The 9756-nt window shown below is 47.9% G+C and overlaps 1 protein-coding gene across 1 annotated transcript; it reads left to right on the top strand.

Moving 5' to 3' along the window:
* Window positions 1-1838: 1838 nt before the first annotated feature.
* LOC109745825 (UDP-glycosyltransferase 86A1) lies at window positions 1839-3799 on the top strand. The gene has a single exon (XM_020304932.4). The coding sequence runs from the start codon at window positions 1881-1883 to the stop codon at window positions 3567-3569; it is 1689 nt and encodes a 562-aa protein (XP_020160521.2). The 5' UTR covers window positions 1839-1880; the 3' UTR covers window positions 3570-3799.
* The last annotated feature ends 5957 nt before the right edge of the window (window positions 3800-9756 follow it).

Raw genomic sequence — 9756 nt, 5'->3', positions numbered from 1 at the left:
TCACCATCAAATGCACCATGACGAGATGTTCGAAACTAGATCCCATGTTGATATATTTTAATAATTTTTTTTGTCAAAAGTTACCAGGCCCTATGGTATGTAAGTTACCATGATTTTTACACATAAGTTATCGGGGTATGTTTCAACAATTTTTTTCCCAAGTCAAAGTTACATGGTGTTGTACGTAGTTTATCATGTCTGCAGTGAGTAAATTACCAAATTATTTACACATAATCTAGGTATGTTTCAACCCCCCCCCCCCCGGGGTCGAACTTAATGTGGTGTTTGTACGTAATCTATCAGGTTTGTAGTGTGTAAATTGCCATATTATTTACACAGAAGTTACCGAGGGTATGTTTTAACAAAAAAGTTCCCCAGGTCAAGCTTACCACGGTGTTTGTATGTTAGTTATCATGTCTGTGATGTGTAAAGTACCATATTATTTACACAGAAGTTATCTAGTTATGTTTCAATCAAAAAATTCCCCGAGTCAAAAGTTACCACGGTGTTAGTAAAGAAGCTGTCAGATCTACGTGCGTGAAATTACCATGCTATTTACGGGTCGAAAGCATGGTTTTGGTAATGCATGTGCATGCTTTTCATGGCTCATGCACACAACTAGCACATTTCCTTCATGGATGTGAAAAGAACTTGAACCGCCTCCAGGCTGTAATTTGTACTGATGCACTAATAAGAAGAGACAAAATGATCAACTACTGCTACTTTCTTTGAACTTGACAAGAACCAAGTAGGGAGTAGTTGGTAAATTGATGAAGGTCTTAAGGTTGTAGTCTTTAGTTCAATTTCTGGCTTTGACATGAGTTTTTAGTCTACAAAACTGAATGCGTACTTTGGACCCGCCATCGCGTATGGAAACTACTCCGTGAGGGAAAAAATGTCCACTTGCCCATGTTTGCCACGCAAGTCGCGATCGACTAGGTCTTGCCACACGTTAGTAATGCAAAATCTGCTGAAATGAGTGTAATCCGGAACGGTCTATGTTCTTGGTGGGAAACAATGGATCCAATAAGGTGATCATATTGAATATGATATTATGCTGGCGGTGGAAGCAATTACGCATTCAAATAATTATTTGTGGCTGAATGTGGCGGTACTAGCAGAATGTATCGTCCTTGCTACAGATTTTGCAAATGTAAGCTATTGTTATTGTTGCAGAGAAGCCAATCAGGTTGCCGACTTTTTAGATAAACATTCTTTTAGGTCTAGCTTATCTGATTTTGGGATTCTGCTATCCCAGAGTTTATCCTCCCCCAAATTGTAAACGATATGTCTATCATACGAAAAATAAAGTAGTTTTATGTTCAAAAAAAATTGCGACCGACTAGGCCCACATTGCATATGAAACCTTTTCCGTGCGATGGAAATAAATCACACCTTGATCGCCATTAAAAGCGGTAATCCCACAAAAATATCGATACAATTAAAAGCGCCAATCCCAGGAAAATCACAATCCAGTTAAAGCGCCAATTGTCCATGCGATTACTCCTACATATCGTAGTTGGGCGATCGTGATCGAATGGCTCCCAGATCGCTCAGGTCTGTAACCAAAAATCCGTAATTTGGCAATTAACTTTCCCAAAATTTGAAACACGTCTGAACAACTAGTCTTGTCTCCTTCTCCGATTATCTTTCGGCTCTGTCTAAAACAATGCAGCACACCTCAACTCCGTAAAATGCCATAGATTATGAAAATGGAACTTTCAGAAAACAGCTTTAGGGAAAATTTGAAATTTCATAAATTTAGGCTTCAACACTGCTGGACCCCCAAAATTTAAAACTTTGATGAACTTGAATGACTTTGAGGGGCTAGAGCAGATCTTGTTTCATGGGATAAGGTCAACAAAGTGGTCACATGTCACATGGTGCGTGAGCCCGCCCAGCATTTTGTCTCATCACTTGCTGTCGGAGCGCGGCCATGGAGACGAGACGAGACGAGCGTCTCTTGTCTGTATATTTACGTGCCGCCATCGTCCTCTCCTCCCTACCTACCGCCCATCACGCGCACCACGAGTCCAAAATCTAGACGCATGGGGCACGAGATGGTGGCATCCAACGGCACCGGCAACGGCGGCGGCCGGAGGACGGCGAAGCCGCACGCCGTGGTGATCGCGTACCCGTACCAGGGCCACGTCATCCCGGCGGCGCACCTCGCGCTGCGCCTCGCCGCGCGCGGCTTCGCCGTCACCTTCGTCAACACCGAGTCCGTGCACGAGCAGACCGCGCGAGCCCTCGGCGTCGACCGCCACCGCTATGACATCTTCGCCGGCGCGCGCGCCTCGTCGGACCACAAGGAGCCGCTCGACGTGCGGTACGAGCTGGTCAGCGACGGCTTCCCGCTGGGCTTCGACCGCTCGCTCAACCACGACCAGTTCAAGGAGGGCGAGCTGCACGTGCTCGCCGCGCACGTCGAGGACCTGCTCCGCCGCCTCGTCGTCGACCCGGCCTCCACCTGCCTCGTCGCCGACACCTTCTTCGTCTGGCCGGCGACTCTGGCCAAGAAGTTCGGCGTGCCCTACGTGTCCTTCTGGACCGAGCCGGCCCTCATCTTCAACCTCTACTACCACATGGACCTGCTCGCCGAGCACGGCCACTTCAACTCCTCCAAGGGCCCGCCGCGGAAGGACACCATCACGTACGTCCCCGGCGTGCCGGCGATCGAGCCGCACGAGCTCATGTCCTACCTGCAGGACACGGACGCCACCACCGTCGTGCACCGCATCATCTTCAAGGCCTTCGACGAGGCCCGGCGCGCCGACTACGTGCTCTGCAACACCGTCGAGGAGCTGGAGGCGTCCACCGTCGCCGCGCTGCGCGCCGAGAAGCCCTTCTACGCCGTCGGCCCCATCGGCTTCCCCCGCGGCGGCGCCGGCGGCGGCGGCGTCGCCACCTCCATGTGGGCCGAGTCCGACTGCTCCCAGTGGCTGGACGCGCAGCCGCCGGGCTCCGTGCTCTACGTTTCCTTCGGCAGCTACGCGCACGTCACCCGGCAGGAGCTGCACGACATCGCGGCCGGGGTCCTCGCCAGCGGCGCCAGGTTCCTCTGGGCGATGCGGCCGGACATCGTCAGCTCCGACGACCCGGACCCGCTGCCCGAGGGCTTCGCGGCCGCCTCCGCAGGCCGTGGCCTCGTCGTGCCCTGGTGCTGCCAGGTGGAGGTGCTCGCCCACGCCGCGCTGGCCGGCTTCCTCACGCACTGCGGCTGGAACTCCGTCCTCGAGAGCGTGTGGGCCGGCGTGCCCATGCTCTGCTTCCCGCTGCTCACCGACCAGTTCACCAACCGGCGGCTCGTCGTGCGTGAGTGGCGCGTCGGCGTGCCCATCGGGGACCGCGGCAAGGTGTTCCCCGACGAGGTGAGCGCCAGGATCCAGGGCGTCATATCCGGCCAAGAGGGCAAAGAACTCCGCCAGGCGCTCAGGAAGGTGACGGCCAAGCTCAAGGCCGCCGCGGCGCCCGGCGGGTCGTCGCAGAGGAGCTTCGACGACTTCGTCGACGAGCTCACCCACCGTTGCGCATGCGGCGGCGGCGGTGGACGTACATTGATGACCTAAACCGATCCGATCCCATCCGCGGCCAGCATCTCAACCATTCAATGCATTGTATCCTATCCTAGCCTCCTATGGAGTAAAAGTAGTAATGATCTTGCATGCTCCGGATGTTGGTCTTTTCTTCCATAGGTTTCCACTATATACCTACTGGTACCATAAACGACATTCCAAGTAAATTGTCATCGTCGTTGTCGCTGCAAGTAAACGTTTCTAGAGCCGTGTTTCAATGTTCATGGTTGGTGGAGTGTACCATATGCATTTTCCATGAAAGTTCTAATAATGGCACTAGCGACTTAACGAGCAAATGAAAACAAAAGGGAAAAGATGTGGGCACAATCACACCAAAACAAGTGAGCAATGCTATTGTACATACTCGTTTTACAAAAAACTTTACGCTCCGGTTCAATTTTGATGACGGTAGGCTAAAAGAAGAGGAGCTTCGACGAATTTGTCGACGAGCAGACATGCCGTTGCAGCGGACCTAAGTAGAGCTGAGCATGCATTTCAATCATTGTATCCTAGGGAGTTAGTAATGCATGTTCTAGATATTGGTGTAAAATTCTTCCTTGTTGCTATCCATTGCTCATACTAAGCATTGTATGTTTAGTTGTACATCCAGAATTTTGAGCTAAAGTTCCACCATACCGACCTATGTGGTGGCAGAAAAACAAAAAAAAAATCCAAGTATATTATCATCGTCATTGCAAGTACAAGTTTATAGAGCCTTGTTTCATTGTTCATGTGGTTTGTGGATTGTACCATATGCATTTTCCAGGAAAGTTTTAATAATGGTACTGGCGAGAAAATGAAAATATGTGGGCACGCACAACCAGACCAAAACAAAATGAGATAAAAGCAAGTGGGGTGAACCTTGCTATGGGCGAAGAACAAAAAAAAGTCGACAAAACCCCACCATCAAATGGAAAACAAAAATGCTAGCATTACTAGGACCAATGATGGGATTCTTAGGGGCAAGCATGCATGAGGTTGTCTGCGAAAATTGCGGTTTCCTTTGCATTGAACCCCTGTTGCAAACTGAAGAGCTAATGCTCCAGCTTGCATGGGAGAAGAGAGGTAGCATTAGGAGTGGCTAAAACGAGAATGTTTTGTTGCCTTTTTGGCGTCTTTAAACTGAATGTGTTGTCACCTGGCTCGTCCTGGCGGTGACAGTGGTTGTTCGGTGGTTCACAGATCTATACATAAATTTTATTATATTTGGAATGCTTTGTATTTCCGGTGAATCTTTATAATAGATAGACCCGAATATTTTTCGAAGAAAAAACCCATCTGTGAACACTTTGCATCCAGAGTAGAGGGTTTATCTTCACTCTAGTTCCTTGTTTAGGAGCACACTCTGGTTGCATAGGATGCCAAGTCCTGACTTTGTATTATTATTACTATTATTGCTTTTAGGGTATCTATTATTATTGTTATAATTGCTTGTGGGGTGCTCATGCATGTGCACGATTGGTGTCCAGACCAAGTCCTTGCATTGCATAAGTGGCAGCAACAGTGCCGGCCCCACATCCTTGATTTCATTTGTCGAGTCATGCCGACAAGGACAATCGCACATGCATGCATGCATGCATCGATGGAAGGCACACGTCATCTTCACAAACTGTCGGGTGCACTTCTGTATATGAATGAGCACGCAACACACGTGTGTATGCAACATCTATCTTCTTTGGTGGTATCTGAGGCATAGCACGCTACTTTTTTTTTTGAAAAAGTGGATATTTATTTCTCAGAAATAGTGTTACAGTCAGCTAATACAAGCTCTAAGACACTCTCTGAACACGATGCAACCAACAAGCGATGCTATCTCCAGTTCTTCCTACAACAGCTAGACTATGAGCAACACTATTTTGATGATGATGATCTATTTTCAGCGGAACAAACCCACGAAGCTGCAGAAGCTTCTTGATTTCTGTCATCAAATGACCATAGGCAGATCTATCGAGGGAATCATCTGTTAATGCAGCTAGGACCACTGAGTTATCAGACTGGATTACTATTGGTAGATCAGTTCGTTGCGAACTCAGAGATAATCCTTCAAGTATGGCACTAACCTCCGCTTCCAAAGCATCTTTACAGTGAAACAAATGCCGATAAGCTGAGAAGATAACTGGGCCATCAGAGTTACGGAGGGCCATACCAGTACCTGCCTCACCAGTATCATGCACGTATGATCCGTCCACCGACAACGCCGTCCATCCAGCGGGCGGCTTGGGCCACGACTTCTTGGTCGCCCGCGCCGGAGACTGCCTGATAGGTAACTCCGCAACTGGACTGTATGTTTTTGTGCCTGATCATATGATGACAAATAACTACATAGATACGAACGAGATATGGTCGGTGGTGGGATCTCTTTTCCATGGACCATATCATTGCGTAGGCTAGCATAATTACCATCGCCCTCGTCGTGGCCGGCTGCTCAGCTAAGATGCCGAACAACTACTCTGAACCAGTATGATTCAACTTGTCCTTCTCTGGCAGCTGCCATTCTTTCTTCATCTCTTCCCACAAACTCCTTGCGTGCGGACATATGATTAGGGTACGAAATGAATCCTCTTCTTCTGCACCACACAATGGGCACTGGATCGGCACATTTATATGCCGCCTTGCTTTGCAACTATTCGTTGGAAGGGCGTCCACCGCGACCCTCCATGCAAATGAACGCATTTTAGGCGGGACAGAGGCCTGCCAAATCAGGTTCCAGCACGGCCGCTCCCCGTCCGGTCGTGTCGAAGCACGCTACTGGAGCATCTTCAAACAAAGGTAGAAACGCATCTCTCCTTAAAATCATGACCCGTATAGGTGTTTTACGGGCTGACGAAAACGCATTATAAGGGTCAATTTTAGCTACGGCCGAACAGAACCCGTATAATCAACCCGTAAAAAAGAATATTCTCTAAATATACCATCTTCTTCCTCACGCCCTTCCCATCTCGACCTCCTGCCTCCGCGACCTTCTCCTCGTGCTCGCCACCGAGCGCGACCGGGCCGGGGCCAGCAGCAGACGGCCGCGGCGCGCGGGCGGCGGCCGAACTCCTCCGTTCGCTAGCGAGCTAGCTAGACGCACATCGATTGAGCTGCTAGCTAGCTAGCTGATCCGTTCGAATCGATTCAGCTAGCTAGCTAGCTAGCTCCTCTGTCGAGAGAGCTGCAAGTCGGCGGGCTCGGCGGACCACCGGCGGGCGTGGCAGACGGGGCGGACGACTGGCGGGCGCAGCAGTCGGGGCCGCGCGCGGCGGCCGGGGCAAGCGCCGGCGATCGGGGATGGGCGGACGAGAGCAAGCCATGAAGTTTCCGATGGCGGTTGGATTCCCGCCAACGGGCTTTCGCATATACAAGGCCCCTTGGGGTCGCCTCCAAAATCCTTATTTTCACGGGTTTGACGGGGATGCTTTCCGCGCCCCTTAAAAAAATTTACGGGTCTGGCGTGTTTGCGGGGGCTGGTCGGGCAACATTTTTCACACGGACCCGTATTTTGGCTGTTATTTTGCGGGACGGGCATTATACGGGGTCTGCTAGAGATGCTCTCAGAATTTTTTTTAAACACAATACATTCATCCGGACCATTACAAGCATATACATACAGTCATTCCTATAAACATAATTATGCTCTATCCCTATAAACACGTCCTGAGAGAATGAACTGACATGTCTTAAAATTGATGAAGTTATCGTAGACTCCTTGTTGTCGACAAAAACGTCATGGAAAGAAACCAAAGTGGATCCATTGTGGGCTGGGTACCACTGCCCTTCTAAATGGCTCCAACAACAAATATATCGTTTGACCAATAATTTTCACAAATTTAAATATCTAACGTCAGAATTTTAGCGCTAAAAAATATGACGATCAGATTTGCCATGCGTAAATAGATAAAATTGCCATGCTTTGTGTTATAGGATTTGCGATGTTTCTGCACTGAAAATTGTCATGTGTAGCGTAAAAAGTCAACAAAAAAATTGCCATGACGCACCGATTAATTGAATAGGTTCAATCAAAATACGACGTATTTGAGGGCGTCAAATTTCTAGCCCAAAAGATCTGACGTCAAATTTATATTGAAGTCCACAATATTTTGGTCATCACAAAAGATTGCCATATGCCTATGCAGCCAAGCCTATTGCCGCCCACCCCACCTCCACACTGGCCGATTCGGCAGCCACCGCCACTTCGCCAGCACCTCGATCCCTGCCGCCCCATCCACCCCCTCAGTGTCGTGCCGCCCCGACAATCGCTGAGCTTGCCACGCCGATGCGCCATCCCGTCGCCACTCCGTCGAACACCCTGAATCATGCCGCTTCATCCCACCACTCAGCTCAGTCCACTGCGTCCGCCCCGACGCTCGTTGAGATCACCACACGATACGCCATGCTACCGCCACTCCGTCGGACACCCTGAACACCGTCGCCTCATTACACCCCTCGGCGTGTTCAGCTGGATGTTGGTCTTTTTTTTCATAGACGTCCTCCACTATACCTAGTACTATAAACGACATTCCAAGTAAATTGTCATCATTGTTGTTGGGTACAAGTTTCATTGTTCATGGTTGTTGGAGTGTACCATATGCATTTTCCGTGAAAGTTTTAATAATGGCACAAACGACTTAACGAGCAAATGAAAACAAAAAGGAAAGGATGTGGGCATAACATCACCAAAACAAGTGAGCAACGGTATTGTACGTACTCGTTTTACAAAAACTTTACGCACCGGTTCCATTTTGATGACGGTTGGCTAGAAGCGTAGGAGCTTCGACAAGTTTGCCGACGAGCTGACCCGCCATTGCGGCAGACATAAGTTGAGCTAATATGTGGCCCAAGCTCCGTCACTGATCCTAGCTAGGGAGTTAGTAATGCATGTTCTAGATGTTGGACTTAAATTCTTCCTTATTGCTATCCATTGCACATGCTAAGCATTGTATGTTTAGTTGTACATCCAAATTTTCAGCTAAAGTTTCACTATACGTACCTATATGCTGGCAGGAAAATAAGATTCCAAGTAAATTATCGCTGTCATTGCAAGTACAAGTTTTTAGAGCCATGTACTTCATTGTTCAAGTGGTTGGTGGAATTCTACCGTATGCATTTTTCACGGAAGGTTTAAAGACAGCACGGGAGAATATGTGGGCACACACAAGACACAACCCGACCAAAACCAAATGAAATAAAAGCAAGTGGGGTAAACCTTGCTATGGGGGAAGAACAAAAAGACGTGGACAAAATCCCACCATCAAATGGAAAAACAAAATGCTAGCATTACTAGGACCCATGATTGGATTCTTGGAAGCTGCTGCATGGGCAAGCATGCATGAGATTGTTGGTGAATTTTTTGATTTCCTTTGCTATGAGCCTCTGTTGCAAACTGAAGAGCTAATGCAAGAGAGGAGAGAGGCGGCATTAGCAGTGGCGAAAATGAGAATGTTTTGTTGCTTTTCCGGCGTCTTTAATTGAATGTGTTGTCACCTGGCGCGTTCTGGCAACGCTATTGATCGTTCATTGGTTCAGAGACCGTGATGTAATTTTTACTATGTTTCGGATACTTTTTACTTCGGATGAATATTTATAATAGATCTGAGTGTTTCTCAAAGAAAAAAAAGCACCTGTTGAACACTTAGCATCGGAAGTAGAGGGTTCATGGTCACTGTAGTTCCTAGTTTTGGAATTAGGAGCACACCCATAGGATGCCAAGTCCTCGCTTTGTATTATTATTATTATTATTATTATTATTATTATTATTATTATTATTATTATTATTACTCTCTTCGTTTCTAAATATAAATCTTCCTAGAGATTTCTATATCGTATAGAAATCTTTAAAAAGACCTATATTTAGGAACAAAGAGAGTATTATATATTTTGCTTGTGGGGTGCTCATGCATGTGCATGATCGGTGACCAGCCACCAAGTCCTTGCATTGCATAGATGGCAGCAACAGTGCCGGCCCACATCCTCGATTTCATCGATGGATAGCACACATCATCGTCACAAACTGTCGGGTGCACACGTGTATACAGTGAACATGAACCCTCTACTCAGGAAGCACGCCACTGAAGCATCTTCAACAGCGGAACTAAGCAAATCCGGTCAATACAAAAGGGTTTTTATAGTTCAATATCGAAGTTAGAAAATATATTTTGAATTATATTGGTCATAATTAAAGTCAGAAAATATTTAGTTTGGA

The sequence above is a fragment of the Aegilops tauschii genome, chromosome 7, assembly GCF_002575655.3.
Source record: "Aegilops tauschii subsp. strangulata cultivar AL8/78 chromosome 7, Aet v6.0, whole genome shotgun sequence".
Taxonomy (NCBI): domain Eukaryota; kingdom Viridiplantae; phylum Streptophyta; class Magnoliopsida; order Poales; family Poaceae; genus Aegilops; species Aegilops tauschii.
The sequence above is the reverse complement of the archived record's forward strand: the minus strand, read 5'-3'. Positions and strand labels throughout refer to the sequence as shown.

What these genes read in the sequence shown, in the direction of transcription:
- LOC109745825 (XM_020304932.4), top strand. Translation starts at nt 1,881, where the DNA reads ATGGTGCGTGAGCCCGCCCAGCATTTTGTCTCATCACTTGCTGTCGGA.